Source organism: Tachypleus tridentatus, chromosome 10 (genome assembly GCF_004210375.1).
Source record: "Tachypleus tridentatus isolate NWPU-2018 chromosome 10, ASM421037v1, whole genome shotgun sequence".
Classification (NCBI taxonomy): Eukaryota; Metazoa; Arthropoda; class Merostomata; order Xiphosura; family Limulidae; genus Tachypleus; species Tachypleus tridentatus.
In genome coordinates, this window is record NC_134834.1 from 165692323 (window position 1) to 165713332 (window position 21010).

General features: G+C 34.3%; 1 protein-coding gene across 3 annotated transcripts; it reads left to right on the forward strand.

The window, feature by feature from the left end:
- The first annotated feature begins 1936 nt into the window (after nt 1–1936).
- LOC143230850 (putative aldolase class 2 protein CC_1201) lies at nt 1937–20791 on the forward strand. Of its 3 annotated transcripts, none has more exons than XM_076465098.1 (4): nt 1937–2267; nt 14331–14493; nt 15751–15995; nt 20513–20791. In XM_076465098.1, the coding sequence occupies exons 1-4, from the start codon at nt 1971–1973 to the stop codon at nt 20672–20674; spliced, it is 867 nt and encodes a 288-aa protein (XP_076321213.1). In that variant the 5' UTR covers nt 1937–1970; the 3' UTR covers nt 20675–20791. The 3 variants fall into 3 exon arrangements, with proteins under 3 accessions (XP_076321213.1, XP_076321214.1, XP_076321211.1); XM_076465099.1 differs by lacking the exon at nt 1937–2267 and adding an exon at nt 7132–7366; XM_076465096.1 differs by lacking the exon at nt 1937–2267 and adding an exon at nt 12321–12634.
- The last annotated feature ends 219 nt before the right edge of the window (nt 20792–21010 follow it).

Genomic DNA, 21010 nt, shown 5'->3' on the forward strand with positions numbered 1-21010 from the left:
TCACTTGGGGATAACTTCTTTAATGACCATTTCACTGAATGTGACAAAATGTATTAATATGTGAAATTAACTCTTTATTACTTCAAGTAACTGCATGAGGTGGAAATTATAGATGTTTTTATTATTTCTTGGTAAAAGCCATTCATTTTTGATAAATTCGAAACACATTTTTCGGCGCAATGTTTTTCTTTCACTCATTCTAGTCTCCTGACAAACAGAGACAAAATCGCCTGAAATAAAAGCTTAGATTTAGTCATTTTTATGCGCATATAACTTTAATACGCTTGTCTCCATGGGCTTCAAGACCTAAGCGCCATTATTAAAGATAAACTTATCAAAAATATTTCGCGAAAAGCACGTGACTTTAAACATAATAAAAAAGTGAACAAAAATCCCATTTAGGAATACTTGATATCGACAGCACGTCTTTATGAATTAGACTCCCTGGGTAACCCAAGTTGACATCTTAATAGAATCTATGGACGCGTCTTATCTTTCAAGATGTTGTTGTTTTATTGTTTTTGAATTTCGCACAAAGCTATCTGTGCTAGCCATCCGTAATTTAGCAGTGTAAGACTAAAGGGAAGGCTGCTAGTCATCACCACCCACCGCCAACTCTTAGGCTACTCTTTTACCAACGAATATTGGGATTGACCGTCACATTATAACGCCCCCTGAAATGGCAAACATATTTTTTGCGACGGAGATTCGATCCTGCGACTCTCATATTACGAGTCATACGTCTTGACCCACCTGGTCATGCTAGGCCTCTTTCTGTAAACATCTTGAAAGTAGTGAATACCTCTATTCCAGTCCATTATCAAAATGTTGTGAAAGTATAAATATTTCTCACAACTTAAGCAGAAACAACGCATATTTCTAGAAAAAACTCTTGTATTTGTAGACATCTCAACTTTGATAACATACAAGATATTTGTTGTAAAGTAAGTGTCGCACAAGTGTTTTAAACTGATATATTATATAAAACATATTTGTATAATTGTACTTCTAATTTTTAAAAAAATAACCAACCTAGTCGCTATGAAAAAGTCCCGGCATTGTCAGGTGGTTAAAGCACTCGACTCGTAGTCTGAGGATCGCGGATTTGAATCCCCGTCACTCCAATCATGCTCGCCCTTTCAACCGGGAGGAGGGCGTTATAAAGTGACTGTCAATCCCTCTATTCTTTGGTAAAAGAGTAGCCCAAGAGTTGACTGTGGGTGCTGATGACTAGCTGCCTTCCCTCTAGTCTTACACTGATAAATTAGGGGCGGCTAGAGCGGACAGCTCTCGTGTAGCTTTGCGCGAAATTCAAGAAACAACCCCACAATTTTGTGCTGCCATCTAGTAGTTAACAAATCAATAATGTGCACTGATATTTTCTGTGAAATTGTCTCGTATTTTATTATTAGTGTTGCTTCTCGACTACAATTCGATAAGTTAGAAAGTTATAGAAAAACTATACACTCAAAATAGTGGAAAATTTCTAATTTCTTTGTTATTTCTTCCAAGTATCAGAGTTTATCTCAATTTTTATTTGTTGCTTCCGTACCTCCCGAATTACGTGTATCCGAAGTAAGAAAACTTATAGGTATTATTGAAAAGATCTCTGGTTTTCAACCAGACCAAATATTCCTAATAAATAATGTAATATATTTGATTACAGCGTTTTTGAGCTTATTGAGCTAAAAAGAAGAAAGTTTGTCACAAAATAAAGTTTTCTTTTTGTGAGAATACTTTATTTGTAACATTTAACATTTTTAACTTAAGAATTAAATATGATGAGGTAGAAAAAAATATGTTGAAGGTCAAATCATAGATGATAACAAGAAGTTAACTAGAAGACAAGTATATTTTAATGAGAGCTAATTGCACTCTAGCGGTAGCCTTGAGAATTATTCACTCATCGAACACACTAAGTTATTCAATATCATATGACTTTATAATACTTGTGCTATCATTAACCAACAATGAGAGCTCTAAGTAATTACGTGAAGGGTTTCCTCTTTATAAAGAGAACTAGTTTGAATTTAAACTATCAGAGTCATAGAAACACATATATAAACTTCAAAAGATGGAATTCAGTAAGTTCAGACATCAAACAAAATAACTGGAAAATAAGGATTCAACTTGCTGCAGCTTACAGAGGTTTGGAAGCCTACAATATGAATGAATCTGTATGCAACCATCTAACTGCATTAGCTCCAGCCAGTAGAGAAGACGGTGAAGTAATGCTTGTTGTTCCTTATGGTCTGCACTGGAGTGAGGTAACTTCCAATGAATAATTCATGTAATTTATCACTACAGTATCATTACTTTATGGATGTCTGTCTGTAGAGAAGAATGGGGGGTTAAATATCTTTAGAAATTGAGGAGGAATATATACTTATTTATAAAGTAATTATCTCAAGGGTTTACAATTCTAAAGTCTAGGGCTCAAGTCACCTCAACGTAAAGAATGTAGACACCTCACATTTTATCGTAGTTTTGCCCCATAATAAATAGCTGTTATTAACCTGGACGTATTAGTCAAAAAGTTGCAAAAAAGTAACATAAATTGATTTTAGTTTTAATTTAAAATAGGCATCTATGCATGGTACTTCGCGTTTGTTTCTTTTAATGGGTATTGTGAGACATGACAAATTATTCACTTCAAAGTGCGTTGCATCTTGAAAAATAATTACTATTTTTCAACCAAATTATTTTCATTTTAAAACCACTCATTTTTATTTACATTTAACAATTCAAATGAAATATATAAAATATTTTATTTTATGGAACTTATCACAACTGTACAACTTGAACTATGGAAAAAACTAGCTTTTAATTAACTGCCAAGACAAGTTAGATTTAACTGGCGTTGTTAGATAGTTAAAAATTAGTCAAATTATTATAGTAATGTGAGCAAAGATCTGTATGAAACATACTAGGTTATACTTACCATTCGATTTTTTAAATATAACCTAGTGAACTTCTTTATTTTCAATTATTTTATGATTTACAAAAATATACATGCCTCTTACTTAGTTAAATATAACATAATATTGACGTTTTAGTGATAAAAGTAAAACGTGTTATACTAGGAATAAAAACTAGTTAAATTTATACTGGAATTAAATAAAAATGAAACTAGAGTGACAATTTTAGTTTTGTGTTGATAATCCTAATTATGACATTGATGAATTTTTCATAAAATTACATAAAATATGTAATAATTTAATTCTGTTATGAATGCTTTTAGATTTCATGCATTTGAAATCTAAACGTTTCGCTTGTTTATAAATTATTAAATATGTATATTTCAAGTATAATAACATTTCTGATCATCACTGGCTGGAGTACAATATATTCCAAAATTTAATTCCTTTTAAGAACTGCATCCGCTGTGATTACAGCTTATTCAACTAAAACTTTCATCTACGTCGACGGTAACCATTAGATATTCATGTTTGTGAAACACGACCTGTTTCTAATCAATATAGTTTCATAAAACATTACTGTAGTCAAGACTTTTTATAAAAAGAAGGAAATTTTATTTCACTGTCGAAAGATATGTAGATATTTATATAAGTATATAACAATATACTTTATATAACAATTTATATAAACAATTTATATGTACAATTTATATAAGTATTAACAATACCAAGAAATGATATTTTTTAGGTAAACTGATAAATAAATGTTTAACAAAAATATAAAGTTCATTATACTGAATCGGGAAAAAATAACACTATGTAACACAATTTTTACTTTTTCTTGTTCCTGGACAGAAAGTGTTATTTCCCAATTGCTCATACCTAAAATAAATGAAAATGACCTATTCTTGTCTTCAAACTTAGCTTTTTGTGACCTGGGTAATGAAAGTTTCAAATGTACCCATTTTCCAGAACATTTCAGGTAGATTCAGCGCAGAGTAACTGATAGAGAATTTTCTCGAACTTCCGAAAATGTTGTAGAACTTACGAGAATTTTCAAGAACCTTTTATAATTTTCTAGAACTTTCCATAGTAATATGTATATACAGGGGCTCACCACTCACCACTTGAGTTTAGTTCTAGCCTCCTAAGGGAACACATAGACCTATTTGATTTTATCAGAAACGGCATCAAGAAGTTGCAAGCATTCTCCAGACGCATTCTGGATCAACTTATCAAGATAAGAACGAAAAGGTACTCTGTGACAGCATCTGCTAAAATGCCTGTCAGGGACAAAGACAAATATTGAGCACCTCATTTTACCTGCGAGCACTGCAAAAATAAAAAACTCTAGAAGGTAAAACGGATAATCTTTGCTTGCTTGAATAGTAAGATTTTATATTATACAAATTTTAGACCTTTTAAAATTCAGTGCACCTCAAAGAGGAATACAACAGCGTTAAGACCTTGCTAGAAGTCTTGAAGTATGATGAGTATAGCTGGGAGGTTATCGGAGACTTCAAAGTGGTGACATTCCTGATGGGTCTCAAAGGAGGCTTTACCAAGTTTTCCTGTTATCTTTGCCTATGGGACAACAGGGACACTGCAGCGCACTACAACAGGAACCACTGGCCTAAACGAACCGAGTTCTTTGTGATGAGGCACAATGTCAAGTGTGAGCCACCAGTGGAACTCCAGAAGGTGTTGTTCCCACCATTGCACATAAAATTGGGTCTTATGAAACAATTTGTCACAGCTCTTTATAAGGAGTCTGCAGCCTTCAGATACCTTTCAGACATTTTCCCTAAGCTGTCTGAGCTCGTTAGACCACAAATAAAAAAGATCCTGGAGTGCACAGAATTACCCAAGAAGCTCAGTAGGAAGGGGAGAAAAGCTTGGGGCAGCTTTGTCGCAATGGTTCGAGGCTTCTTGGGTAATCACAAGGGGCCGAAAATTATATGGAATTGATTGAGGCTCTGGTGAAGAACTACGGCAAAATGGGCTGCAGGATGTCCCTGAAAGTCCATATCCTTGACGCTCATCTTGATAAATTCAAGGAGAACATGGGGGCATACTCAGAGGAGCAAGGCGAGCGCTTGCACCGAGATATACTGGACTTTGAACGCTGCTACCAAGGAGCGTATACAAAAAAAAAAAAAAATGTTGAGAGACTATATTTGGGGGCTAATACGTAAAAGTGATTTACATTAGAGTCGCAAATCTCAAAAAACTACTCACTTCTAGACATGTTTGTTCATTTTTGGTGTAACTTTAATATAAATACATGTAAACCTTGATTCATATGTTGTGTTATTCAGACCTTACGTAAATGAAAATGTGCAAATGTGCTCGTTTTTACATAGAAAATAGGTTAATTTCTAAATTTCATTATCCAAATCACAAAAGCAATGTTTAAAGGAAATAATGGCCGTTTTCTGTGCTTTTACAACATAAGCAATTAAGAAATAACACATACTATCCAAGAACAGCCTCCGTTCTACAAACTCCGCAAAACATATTACAATGGTACAAAACACGCATATATACGTATTCTATTGATTTGTTTATTGAAATAGATAAACTGTGACTAAAAATGATACTCTGGCCATATTCAAGATTTTTGGAATTGAAACATAAAGGGGCACAAATGATTTTGTTTCTTTGTTATAAATGTTATGCTGTTATAAAAGAGCATACTTAATTAAATTTGCTGAAAGATGGTAGAGGCTAAACTAAATTCTATAAACCAGCTACCATTAATGTGGTAATAACATTATTTTTATCCCCACTTCCATGTATTTCACTAGAGAAAGGCCTGGCATGGCCAAGCGCGTAAGGCATGCGACTCGTAATCCGAGGGTCGCGGGTTCGTACCCGCGTCGCGCCAAACATGCTCACCCTCCCAGCCGTGGGGGCGTTATAATGTGATTGTCAATCTCACTATTCGTTGGTAAAAGAGTAGCCCAAGAGTTGGCGGTGGGTGGTGATGACTAGCTGCCTTTCCTCTAGTTTTACACTGCTAAATTAGGGACGGCTAGCACAGATAGCCCTCGAGTAACTTTATGCGAAATTCCAAAACAAACAAACACTAGAGAAACTAATTCAATATACCTCACTGTAACTCGTTGCGAACCTTTCGCATTGTTGATACAATAGACCCCACTAGTACAGCGGGAAGTCTACGGATTTAAAACGCAAAAATCAGGGGCTCGATTTCCCTCGGTGGCCTCAGCAGATAGTCAGATTAGGCTTTGCTATAAGAAAACAAAAAGAAACACACATTACTACAATTATGAAATAGGTGGCCAAGCATGGTCAGGTGGTTAAGGTACTCGACTTAATGTGAGGGTTTATGATTCAAATCCCCAACACATCAAACATGCTCTTCCTTGCTCGTTGGTAAAAGGTTGTCCAATAGTTGGCTACGGGTGGTGATGTCTAGCTCCTATCTGTCTAATTTTACACTATTAAGTTAGGAACGGCTCGAGCAGATAGTTCTCGTGAAGCTTTGCGCGAAATTAACAAAATAAACAAACAATATTTGTGCTGCCATCTAGTAGATATACGAATTAATAATGTGTTCTGATATTTTCTGTAATATTATCTCGTATTTTATTATTAGTGTAGCTTCTCGACTACAATAGGAATGCATAGGAAATTATAGAAATAACTACACTAAAAATATTAAAAATCTTCTAATTTCTAATGTTTTGTTAGAAGATATTTTATTAACACTCTTAAGACTTAAATATGATGAATTAAAAATAAATATGTCGAAGGTCAAATCATAGAAGATAACAAGGAGTTAACTGGAACACATGTATATGTTTCAATATATATTTATACTTTTGTGGATACAACGTTTTTAAGCCGAAGGCCGAGTGACAATGTAACATGTATATATATATATATATATATATAGATATACACATGTTTAACAATGCTTACAAACAGTTAAAACAATGGGAAGTTCTACATATTTTTAACTCTTTTAAATGACTACCACGTGTAATTTCCTACACAGTTTTTACTAAGCGTAATGACAGCTAATTGCACTCTAGCGGTAGCCTTGAGAATTATTCACTCATCGAACACACTAGGTTATTCAATATAATATGACTTTATAATACTTGTGCTATCATTAAGCAACAATGAGAGTTCTAAGTAATTACGTGAAGGGTTTCCTCTTTATAAAGAGAACTAGTTTGAATTTAAACCATCAGAGTCATAGAAACACATATATAAACTTCAAAAGATGGAATTCAGTAAGTTCAGACATCAAACAAAATAACTAGAAAATAAGGATTCAACTTGCTGCAGCTTACAGAGGTTTGGAAGCCTACAATATGAATAAATCTGTATGCAACCATCTAACTGCATTGGCTCCAGCCAGTAGAGAAGACGGTGAAGTAATGCTTATTGTTCCTTATGGTCTGCACTGGAGTGAGGTAACTTCCAATGAATAATTCATGTAATTTATCACTACAGTATCATTACTTTATGGATGTCTGTCTGTAGAGAAGAATGGGGGGTTAAATATTTTTAGAAATTGAATAGGAATATATACTTATTTATAAAGTAATTATCTCAAGGGTTTACAATTCTAAAGTCTAGGGCTCAAGTCACCTCAACGTAAAGAATGTAGACACCTCAAATTGTATCGTAGTTTTGCCCCATAATAAATAGCTGTTATTAACCTGGACGTATTAGTCAAAAAGTTGCAAAAAAGTAACATAAATTGATTTTAGTTTTAATTTAAAATAGGCATCTATGCATGGTTCTTCGCGTTTGGTTCTTTTAATGGATATTGTGAGACATGACAAATTATTCACTTCTAAGTGCGTTGCATCTTGAAAAATAATTACTATTTTTCAACCAAATTATTTTTATTTTAAAACCACTCATTTTTATTTACATTTAACAATTTAAATGAAATATATAAAATATTTTATTTTATGGAACTTATCACAACTGTACAACTTGAACTATGGAAAAACCAGCTTTTTATTAACTGCCAAGACAAGTTAGATTTAACTGGCGTTGTTAGATAGTTAAAAATTAGTCAAATTATTATAGTAATGTGAGCAAAGATCTGTATGAAACATACTAGGTTATACTTACCATTCGATTTTTTAAATATAACCTAGTGAACTTCTTTATTTTCAATTTTTTTATGATTTACAAAAATATACATGCCTCTTACTTAGTTAAATATAACATAATATTGACGTTTTAGTGATAAAAGTAAAACGTGATATACTAGGAATAAAAACTAGTTGAATTTATACTTGAATTAAATAAAAATGAAACTGGAGTGACAATTTTAGTTTTGTGTTGATAATCCTAATTATGACATTGATGAATTTTTCATAAAATTACATGAAATATGTAATAACTTAATTCTGTTATGAATGCTTGATTATTATTATATTACTGATGTAAAAATATTTTTTATTAACCAACAGCTACAGTTTATCTAGTAAACATATGTTTTTTAAATTTATTTGTTTTCCACTTAGAAAAACTAGAAATCATGCATGGTACTGTAGTAAAAGGCTTCATCTAACAAAGTCTCGCTGAGTTTTAGAAAGTGTTGAAATGATTTTTTAACATCGAAATGCTCTTTAGAAAGTTCATGCATTTGAAATCTAAACGTTTCGCTTGTTTATAAATTATTAAATACGTATATTTCAAGTATAATAACATTTCTGATCATCACTGGCTGGAGTACAATATATTCCAAAATTTAATTCCTTTTAAGAACTGCATCCGCTGTGATTACAGCTTATTCAACTAAAACTTTCATCTACGTCGACGGTTACCATTAGATATTCATGTTTGTGAAACACGACCTGTTTCTAATCAATATAGTTTCATAAAACATCACTGTAGTCAGGACTTTTTATAAAAAGAAGGAAATTTTATTTCACTGTCGAAAGATATGTACATATACCCGCATTATAAGTATTAACAATACCAAGAAATGATATTTTTTAGGTAAACTGATAAAAAATGTTCAACAAAAATGTAAAGTTCATTATACTGAATCGGGAAAAATAACACTATGTAACACAATTTTTACTTTTTCTTGTTCCTGGACAGAAAGTGTTATTTCCCAATTGCTCATACCTAAAATAAATGAAAATGACCTATTCTTGTCTTCAAACTTAGCTTTTGTAACATGGGTAATGAAATTTTCAAATTTACCCATTTTCCAGAACATTTCAGGATGATTCAGCGCAGAGTAACTGATAAAGAATTTTCTCGAACTTCCGAAAATGTTGTAGAACTTACGAGAATTTTCAAGAACCTTTTATAATTTTCTAGAACTTTCCATAGTAATATATATATACAGGGGCTCACCACTCACCACTTGAGTTTAGTTCTAGCCTCCTAAGTGAACACATAGACCTATTTGATTTTATCAGAGATGGCATCAAGAAGTTGCAAGCATTCTCCAGACGCATTCTGCAATGTATGTGATCAACTTATCAAGATATGAACGAAAAAGTACTCTGTGACAGTATCTGCTAAAATACCTGTCAGGGATAAAGACAAATATTGAGCACCTCATTTTACCTGCGAGCACTGCAAAAATAAAAAACTCTAGAAGGTAAAACGGATAATCTTTGCTTGCTTGAATAGTAAGATTTTACATTATACAAATTTTAGACCTCCATAAATTTAACTATCTTTTGGTGCACCTCAAAGAGACATACAACAGTGTCAAGACCTTGCTAGAAGTCTTGAAGTATGATGAGTATAGCTGGGAGGTTATTGGAGACTTCAAAATGGTGACATTCCTGATGGATCTCCAAGGAAGCTTTACCAAGTTTTCCTGTTATCTTTGCCTTTGAGACAGCAGGAACACTGCAGCGCACTACAACAGGAACCACTGACCTAAACGAACCGAGTTCTCTGTGAGGAGGCACAATGTCAAGTGTGAGCCACCAGTGGAACTCCAGAAGGTGTTGTTCCCACCATTGCACATAAAATTGGGTCTTATGAAACAATTTGTCACAGCTCTTTATAAGGAGTCTGCAGCCTTCAAGTACCTTCGAGACATTTTCCCTAAGCTGTCTAAGTTCGTTAGACCACAAATAAAAAAGATCCTGGAGTGCACAGAATTACCCAAGAAGCTCAGTAGAAAGGGGAAAAAAGCTTGGGGCAGCTTTGTCGCAATGGGTTGAGGCTCTTGGGTAATCACAAGGGGCCGAAAAGTATATGGAATTGATTGAGGCTCTGGTGAAGAACTACGGCAAAATGGGCCGCAGGATGTCCCTCAAAGTCCATATCCTTGACGCTCATCTTGATAAATTCAAGGAGAACATGGGGCATACTCAAAGGAGCAAGACGAGCGCTTGCACCGAAATATACTGGACTACCAAGGAGCATATACCGAAAACATGATGGGAGACTATATTTGGGGGCTAATACGTGAAAGTGATTTACATTAGAGTCGCAAATCTCAAAACTAATCACTTCTAGACATTTTTGTTCATTTTTGGTGTAACTTTAATATAAATACATGTAAACCTTGATTCATATGTTGTTTTATTCACACCTTACGTAAATGAAAATGTGCAGATGTGCTCGTTTTAACATAGAAAATAGGTTCATTTCTAAATTTCATAATCCAAATCACAAAAGCAATGTTTAAAGAAAATAATGGCCATTTTCTGCGCTTTTACAACATAAGCAATTAAGAAATAACACATACTATCCAAGAACAAATTTGTGTTACGTAGTGTCATCTACTGCCTCCGTTCTACAAACTCCGCAAAACATATTACAATGGTACAAAGACACGCATATAGACGTATTCTATTGAGTTGTTTATTGAAATAGATAAACTGTGACTAAAAATGATACTCTGGCCATATTCAAGATTTTTGGAATTGAAACATAAAGGAGCACAAATGATTTTGTTTCTTTGTTATAAATGTTATGCTGTTATAAAAGAGCATACTTAATTAAATTTGCTGAAAGATGGTAGAGGCTAAACTAAATTCTATAAACCAGCTACCATTAATGTGGTAATAAGATTATTTTTATCCCCGCTTTCATGTATTTCACAAGAGAAACTTATATAATATACCTCACTGTATCTCGTTGCGAACCTTTCGCATTATTGATACAATAGACCCCCACTAGCACAGCGGAAAGTCTACGGATTTAAAACGCAAAAATAAGAGGCTCGATTTCCCTCGGTGGCCTCAGCAAATAGTCAGACTTGGCTTTGCTATAAGAAAACAAAAAGAAACACACATTACTACAATTATGAAATAGGTGGCCAAGCATGGTCAGGTGGTTAAGGCACTCGACTTAATGTGAGGGTTGATGATTCAAATCCCCAACACATCAAACATGCTCTTCCTTGCTCGTTGGTAAAAGGTTGTCAAATAGTTGGCTACGGGTGGTGATGTCTAGCTCCTATCTGTCTAATCTTACACTATTAAGTTAGGAACGGCTCGAGCAGGTAGTTCTCGTGAAGCTTTGCGCGAAATTAACAAAATAAACAAACAATATTTGTGCTGCCATCTAGTAGATATACGAATTAATAATGTGTTCTGATATTTTCTGTAAAATTATCTCGTATTTTATTATTAGTGTAGCTTCTCGAGTACAATAGGAATGCATAGGAAATTATAGAAATAACTACACTGAAAATATTAAAAATCTTCTAATTTCTAATGTTTTGTTAGAAGATATTTTATTAACACTCTTAAGACTTAAATATGATGAATTAAAAATAAATATGTTGAAGGTCAAATCATAGAAGATAACAAGGAGTTAACTGGAACACATGTATATGTTTCAATATATATTTATACTTTTGTGGATACAACGTTTTTAAGCCGAAGGCCGAGTGACAATGTAACATTTATATATATATAAATATATACATATACACATGTTTAACAATGCTTACAAACAGTTAAAACAATGGAAAGTTCTACATATTTTTAACTCTTTTAAACGACTACCCTGTGTAATTTCCTACACAGTTTTTACTAAGCGTAATGACAGCTAATTGCACTCCAGCGGTAGCCTTGAGAATTATTCACTCATCGAACACACTAGGTTTGTTTGTTTTTAGAATTTCGCACAAAGCTACTCGAGGGCTATCTATGCTAGCCGTCCCTAATTTAGCAGTGTAAGACTAGAGGGAAGGCAGCTAGTCATCACCACCCACCGTCAACACTTGGGCTACTCTTTCACCAACAAATAGTGAGTTTGACCGTCACATTATACGCCCCCATGGCTGGGAGGGCGAGCATGTTTAGCGCGACGCGGGCGCGAACCCGCGACCCTCGGATTACGAGTCGCATGCCTTACGCGCTTGGCCATGCTAGGTCCCACACTGGGTTATTCAGTATCATATGACTTTATAATACTTGTGCTATCATTAAGCAACAATGAGAGCTCTAAGTAATTACGTGAAGGGTTTCCTCTTTATAAAGAGAACTAGTTTGAATTTAAACCATCAGGGTCATAGAAACACATATATAAACTTCAAACGATGGAATTCAGTAAGTTCAGACATCAAACAAAATAACTGGAAAATAAGGATTCAACTTGCTGCAGCTTACAGAGGTTTGGAAATCTACAATATGAATGAATCTGTATGCAACCATCTAACTGCATTGGCTCCAGCCAGTAGAGAAGACGGTGAAGTAATGCTTGTTGTTCCTTATGGTCTGCACTGGAGTGAGGTAACTTTCAATGAATAATTCATGTCATTTATCACTACGGTATCATCACTTAATGGCTATTTGCTCTAGCTGTCCCCAACTTAACAGTGAACTACTATTCAGCGCCACCTCTCGGGCTACTCTTCTACCAATGAATAGTGGGATTGAACGTCACATTAGAACGTTGCCAAGGTGGACCCTCAGATTTCAAGTCAAGTTGCCCTAACCACCAAGCCTAAGTGGTTCGGACGAACTGTTTTTGTTGCCCCATCTGTTTCTGTAAATCTTAGGCTAGTTGCATAAAAAGGTACAAATCTACAAACTTATATTTGATATTTTATATACATCCACTCTTTAGTTTAGTGTCTCATTCTCGGTGGATCAGCGGTATATCTGAGGGCTTATAACGCCAAAATTGAGTTTCGATACTTGATACAGCAGAGACAGCTCATTGTGTAGCCTTATGCTAACTACTAGTATTATCAGGGCTAACGACCACGTATAAACTAAAATAGCCTTTTTTTTTGTCGCAGAGTAACAATGTTCGACTGATGTTTCAAAAACTGCTTTAACTCATTTATCCATAACACATCTACTTTTATTTTAGGTAAACTACTGCAGCAAGACAAACAATACGACAGTACGTCATGTAATAGAAGTCGCTTTCCATGGTATTCGGTGACCGACAAAAGCTTACTGACTTTGAAAGGGAATACTTTGAATTTCTCAGTTGTAATGGTCAATATAGATGATTCGCTTGTATTCTAATGACAAAAAACGGCATTCCAAATTACCAAAAATAATGATATGTTTGAGCTTCGTTTCCGAAAATATTAAAGCTCGCTTAGCTGTGATAATTTTGTTTTTTGTTTTTTAATTTCGCGTAAAGCTACACGAAGGCTATCTGCGTTAGCCGTTCCTAAATTAGCAATATAAAACTAGAGGGAAGGCAGCTAGTCATCACCGCCCACCACCAACTCTTGGGCTACCCTTTTACCAACGAATAATGGAATTGACCGTTACATTATAACGCCCCTACGGCTGAAATGCCGAGCATGTTTGGTGTGACGAGGATTCGAACCCGTAACCCTCGGATTATGAGTTGAATGCCTTAATCACCTGGCCATTCCTGGTCACAATTGTAAAGGAAGACGGATGAATATCCTTTCATTTTAGGTCTATTACTTCATATTCTTGGTTAAACTGTTGCAACTCTTAACTTTATCAGTATTGTTCTTCTCCAATAAGTCTGTGGTAAGTTTACGGAGTTAGAACGATTGAATATGTAGTTCGATTCCACGCGGTGGACATAGAACATAAAACCTATTGTGTAGCAATGCGCTAAAATAACAACAAATTAAATTCTCGCAATATTCTTATTCACGTTTGTTAAGTTGTGAATTGCTTAGTTGCAAAAAATGATAAACACTTTCGTATAGAAATATATGTTCTTCTGTGTATCAGTTTGCCCATGATATCATTGACTAAACTCAAAAAATGAGATTAGACTTTCAAATTTGTTGTGTAACACCATTCTTCGACTTATGTTACACCCAAAAAATTAATTTTAGAAGTCGTTGCTGCTTCAATAATGTTTCAATTAATAAAACAAACAATTTACGAGAATGTTTTAATCTTATTGCAGGTGACTTCATCTTTCATTATCGGGCTGAATTTAAATAATCAATTTTACATAAATATTTTTACCCTATTTTAGGTGACTCCATCTTCTCTTATCGGACTGAATTCAAATAATGAAGTCGTAGAAGGAAAGGGAACACCTGAAACGTCTGCTGCTTGCATCCATCGTGGCATTTATCTAACTTGTCCTGATGTCCGAAGTATAATGCATACTCACGCGCCTTATGCAACAACTCTTGGTTTGTTTTGCTTATAGTTAGTTCATAATGTTACAATTTGAACAGTCCAAAAACCATAAATCGAATCTCCGAAAATAAAGCAATTAGTCATGTTAATTCCATATGATTGAATTTTGTGACTGTAAGATTACGACTTAATTTTTTATTAAGTGAAAATACTTGTACTGAATATAAATTTTATGAGTAATAATTACAAAAAACTTCGTTCTTTATTGTTACTTTTAATAAACCAGCACAATGTGCCTTGAAAGGAATTATGAAGTTCTAGAATAAACACATTCAATAGTCTCATCTAGTTTGCTCTTTCAACAGAGAATAAAATCACAACAAAGTGGACGAGCTGACACATGGCTGTACTAAACAGTAACCAATGGTGATTTTACAAACATATGCGAGACATTCTTTTGACTTGTAAAGTTATCAAGCATTTGAGTTTTTGTAAGTAATGTAATTAATTAGTAGGTATCACGTAACACTATTTGTTATTTAGTCACTGAGTTTTATCCATTTCTTAAAACTACTAATTAGTAGTTTTTGATAGTAAAACTACAAGAATATTTCTCAGTACTCACGTCTCTCTTTTGTAAAGTCGAAAAGGTAGAAACTATTAAATACCAGCTTGTCTGCTCTCATTTGTAAAGTCGAAAAGGTAGAAACTATTAAATGCCAGCTTGTCTGCTTTATAATACAGAAGAATAACTTAGCAGCATCGGTGTTACATTTTTTTCAAATCAAATATAAACATACGTTCCCTTTGGTGAGTAAAATACCACTGAAAACACTACATATATGAGTTACAGTCCACCACTCTACGAAACAATCTTGGTCCTATCTATAAATACTGACAACGGATGATACTTCAATAAATCAGTATAGCTTTTCACAAGTGGAAAACAGAGTGAGGAATAGGTGGTTCATCTTTAATATTTGTTATGACCTGTTATGAGTTAGACTGAAACAAAGTTTAACCACATCTAAAATATGATATAAAGCATCATAAATTAGTTAGCTGTTTTTATTTGATCTGATAGAAAAAAGAAACGCAAACAAAAACAGCGACAACGACAACAAAATTTTGAACAGAATTCCATCAGTCATTATTCAATGTAAACTTAATTATTGAGCACACAAAGTAAATTTCTGCAAAGGCAATCCATTTCTTTGAACTTGCATACATCTCATATAGTTTTATTAGATATATCGTATTTTAGATGCATTTTGAAAATTTCAATTTCACAATTTTAAATATATTTTCAGGGTGTTTGGAAACACCAACTCTAAGAATGCTGCACCAGAACTCGGTTCGTTTTCTGAATCGTGAGGCCTACGATACCGAGTACAGTGGTTTGGCTCATGAAGTGAAGGAAGGAATGCGTTTAGGAAACGTTTTGGGCAATAAAGACATCCTTTTTATGATGAACCACGGAATCATTGCTGTAGCAAATAACGTTGCCTTAGCTTTTGATAATATGTATTTTATTGAACGTGCTGCAATGGTGCAGGTAAGTGTGTATGATGTGAAGAATTTTACATTTTTATTCTGATGAAAATGTTAATATTCGTGTTACTCGTTACTATATAGATTGAATACGATATAGATTATGAACCCCACCTCGTCTAGTCATGCTCCATCTAGGAATCACTTCCCTTTACAATAGCTCTGTAGTGTAGTTTCCATTGCAAATTTCTCCAACGAAAGGCTGCCTCTTTGCTTCCATAATCCATTTATTATACGAGGACTATAAGTTCTAAGATCCAATTTAACCAGTCCGACCACTAAGTCCAGCGACTTCACTAGTAAGTTTTGCTATGGATTAACATCAGTATATATTTTATTCTTCAAGTATTTGAGATATTACAATTGTTTAGCTGATATACCATGGAAGCAAGTTGGCTGTTAGCGACTTGTGCCACTTTTACTGATACAAAATCTTCCTGAACATATTACTACTGTTGTTTGAAGAAGGTAAATACATTGTGTCACTGCCTTTTGTGTTTGAGGATTCATATCTGTTACAAGACGCAGTGCTTTGCTTACAATAGTTAGAGTAGAACTCCTTCCAAGCCTTTTTCTGTATAGTTCCTTTGCTCTAAAGTGACGTGTATTTCTCTACTGTCCAATGCCATTACGTGCAAATGTTGTCTTCGTCTTGGAGATGCTAAATACCCGATCTGGACACATGTGTACGATAAGCGTATAAATTATTTTGCATTGGAACAGGCCATTACTTACTCTTCCTAAAACGGCCAATTTTCACTAGCATCACGCCATCTACGAAAAACTAGTCAATGACAAAATATATTTCTGAGATATGCCATTCTACCGCGACTTTATATAGGTTGTGGCTGTGATGTAACTTTCCGACTGTATATTCAAAATCATTTTTATATAACTGTTCAACCGTTTGTATTTTAAAACGTTATACTTTTCAGTTGCGGTCATAAGGATAAATTATTTGAAGCAATGTTTTCAACAGCCGACCTCCTGGTCATACCAAAATAAAATGTGTTCTCCAAATTACCGACACAGTAAAGAAAAAATCAAAAACAGCGACAACGACAACAAAAGTTTGAACAGAATTCCATCAGTCATTATTCAATGTAAACAACACTTAATGAATTATAAGCTTACAAGATGTTTCATACTCCCCCTCAGTTAATATACATTTTTAAAAAATCTCAACATAATTTGACTTTTGTTCTTATTATAAAAGTCAGTCGAGGGAATCAGCAAGTTCATCGCACCCTAGTTGCTCACGAAACTGAGTCAGTCAGCCAGGACATAATATCATTTTCTATTTTAAAATATTGCTGTGTCATAGTGTATTCTGTATTTAAAAAACAAAACAAACAAAAAATCTACAACCTACTGACAAGTTTAATGACCCGAAATATAATCTTTCTTGTTTTGAAATAAGAGTATGTAGCACCTGTGTCCTAAGGGAACTGGCGTTATTGTTTTCTCTATACAATGCCAGCTGCTCTCAGTCTGGAAATACCTATGGACTTGAACAAATTAATAAGAACTTAGAAAAATATTTAAAGGTTTAAACAATCAATTAATTATTAAGTGTTTAGATTACCTTAATATAACAGTTCTCTCTCTCTCTCCAGGTGGGTTAAGGCGTTCGACTCGTAATCTGAGGATCGCGGGTTCGCATGCCCGTCGCACCAAATATGCTTGCTCTTTCAGCCGTGGAGACGTTATAATGTGACGTTCAATCCCACTATTCGTTGGTAAAAGAATAGCCCAATAATTGGTGGTGGGTGGTGATGACTAGCTGCCTTCCCTCTATCTAGTCTTACACTGGTAAATAAGGGACGGCTAGCGCGAAATTAAAAAATATAAAAACTCTCTCCAGTAGAGGCACAAATAAAACGCTTGTTTTCACTTTGATTGCTGTCTGGTATAAATACTTTTAATGTGTGTATTTTCGTGTTCAGTTTTTTCCTTTATGTCTGACCAGTCAAAGTAAGAAAATTCAGACTTTCTGTCCAACTTCTAGCTTTCCTGTGGTTTCTACCTGTTTATTCTAAGGATAATCAGTGAATCTAAAAATACTAAAACTTCACTTGTTAGCAGTATCTGGAGGTATTTCGGCTTCATTTTAGTGGGTTTTTTGGGTGTATTGACCAGTTTAATAACTATAACCTTCACTATTTGTATGAGGGTTTTGGTTTACATTAAGTTATGTGTTTTGGAGGCTAGTGCTGCGTTGCCTTAAATATTTGTTGTGTCAGCTCTATTTCCATAGATAACAATAAAGATTTATTTTTCAAATGTTGTGTCTTTTGTTTCTAAGTTAAGAAATGATCTTGTCACGTGAATATTTGTCTTCGAAGAAACTTTTTATTCCTCCAATTATAATTCTACCTACGGTGGTGAGGCGTTTTCAAACAATTCGAAAATCGCCTATAGTGTTTAACATTCTGCCTATAGTATTTAACATTCCGCCTGTGGCCCTATGACTTATATATAGCGACAATCCTCTTCGTTATACCTTTTACTGATCGTTCATGTCAAGTATAACGAACTGTCTTACATAAATATATATATGCATTCCAAAGTACAATATCACGGCTTTTAAACCCCCAAGTGGCTCAGCGGTATGTCTGCGGACTTACAGCGCTGAAACTGGGTTTGCTTACCCGTGGTGGGCAGAGCACAACTAGCCCATTGTGTAGCTTTGTGCTTAATTTAAAACAACAACAACAACAACACGGCTTTTTAAGAATACGAAAAACAGTGCTACATTGAAATACTCTAAATGCTACGATTCAAATATTTTTAATGTCAGTTAATTTTTCACTTTTCCATGTCTAGGAACAGAGAAAAGACCAAGTATTCAGTGTGAACTGCACTATATATTCAGACATATTATAGACTGGGTCAGTCATATTTAGATACAACAAATATTTCCTTAACTAAAACTCCACAAGTCTTACAATATTTTACTGCTTTGCTCAGGCACAATTTTTCTAATGACGTGTATTTTTTTTAGAACAATATATAAAATATTTAGAGCAAATACATTAACTATCCCTGAATTCATATTGCAACATATAATCTGGACTTTTTATTCCCAACTTGAATAATTACAGCATTATGACATGGCATCAATTATTTGATATGGTGATACACACTTTACAGAATTTGGAAACATATTTCAGAGTATCTGGTGCTCATAAAGGATGATAGACATGGTCTGTGGCTGATGCTAATACCTTCATAATTAATTACTCAATTTAATTCGGTAACTTTTAGAGTCCAGGACATATATTGAGTAATGTGAAAACTAGTCCTGAATGAAACGAGCTTAATAGATGGAGGTCTTCTTATTTTGAAAAATGATAGAAATAATTAAATAAAAGTGCATCGTGTATTTGGTTAGCCACAATACTGAATACTTCCAGGATATCACCCTATGGCCCAGGTGGTTTAAGGCGTTCGACTCGTAATCTGAAGATCGCGAGCTCGAATCCCTATAGCACCAAACATGCTTGCCCTTTCAGCCGTCAGAGCATTATAATGTTAGGTCAATCCCACTATTCGTTGGTAAAAGAGTAGCCCAAAAATTGGCGGTGGGGATGGTGACTAGCTGCCTTTCCTCTAGTCTTACACTGCTAAGTTATGGACGGCTAGCGCAGATATCCTTCTAGTAGCTTTGTGCGAGATTCAAAAACAAACAAACAAACAATATCACCCGACCTTCCAATGAGAAAATATGTCTTAAATTATGGTAGTTAAGATCCATTCACATTATTATTATTGTGGTCAAAACAACTGTCATAATGCTTCATCAGAATTCCTCCTACCAAAATCTTTCCATTTGTTCCAAACCGTTAAGATGTGATTCGTTGGAACATGTTCTTTTCGTTCACAAATCATACCCAACAATTACGGTATGACTGAAAGTATAGATAACATTTTAGGAACGTTTCTTGAGAAGAAGTGCTTTGTTATCACATCTTGTAACTTTTAGCATATATTCAGACATATTATAGACTATATCCTGTCAAGTGTTGAGTGCATCAGCGATTCGGATGATTCATGTGCCTGTAGTGACTTAGATGGTTATAATTTTCCTCACAGAGCTCTTCCAAACGGTCGAGTTCCATTTCAATTTCTATTGTAGAGTTACCTTGAGTTTATCTTTCATCAATTTTGATCTGCTGGAAGGACAATCCTGTTACATGGACTTTTACTATATTGCCCATGGAGAATTTAGGTTCTTCCGTTTGCACGTATTATGTACAGTTCAGAGTGTCTAAACACAGAACCTGCTTATATATATACATGATCGGTCGTGTAGAACACTTTCTGATTCATCTTTATCTGCATACTAAGGGAATTATTCTGATAGATAAATCGCAGATATTTTATATTGTTCTTACTAGTGTACTAAATTATAGTATCCTATTTAAGAATACACGCATGTCAAATACACCTCAGGGTATTCAAGAGTCATTTCTCTGTTAATTTAAGGTATATTTCACGCCTTTTTTATGTGTTTTTCAGATCTTAGCAATGTCTTCTGGTGGAAATATCAAAGAACTGGCTCCAGATGTCGCTAAACGCACAGAAGAGCAGACATCGAAAATTATACAACGTTATGCAGAAAGCCACCTTCAATCTGTCATTCGAAGATTAGCAGTTTCCTGTCCAGAGTTCAAAGAATAGTTTCATTTAGTTAGCGATATGAAAAATTGGTTGAAAATATCCTATGAATAAGTGAACAAAACTGCTCATTAAAAGTACAGTTTGCTATGTATCAATAAAAGCACAGTTTATAAAGTTGTCTGGATTTGTACAAATTGTTCTACAAAGCGAGATTTGGTTACACAGAACTTGCTTTGTTATCAGAAACTTTGCAACACAGTAAGTCAAAACAATTCCTAACCCGCAGAGCAATAAGTAAAAACAGTAGTAATTCAGAACTGTTCTTTACTTGTAACAGTACTTGACTACATAATACGCAAGTGTGACTAACTTAGAATTATGCAAAAATGTAATTTC

Bases quoted from the DNA above. Each gene is read 5' to 3' on its own strand.
- LOC143230850 (XM_076465098.1), top strand. From the start codon at position 1,971: ATGAGAGCTCTAAGTAATTACGTGAAGGGTTTCCTCTTTATAAAGAGA. The intron at 2,268-14,330 runs GTAACTTCCAAT...ACCCTATTTTAG, and splicing joins ATGGTCTGCACTGGAGTGAG to GTGACTCCATCTTCTCTTAT. The intron at 14,494-15,750 runs GTTTGTTTTGCT...ATATATTTTCAG, and splicing joins GCCTTATGCAACAACTCTTG to GGTGTTTGGAAACACCAACT.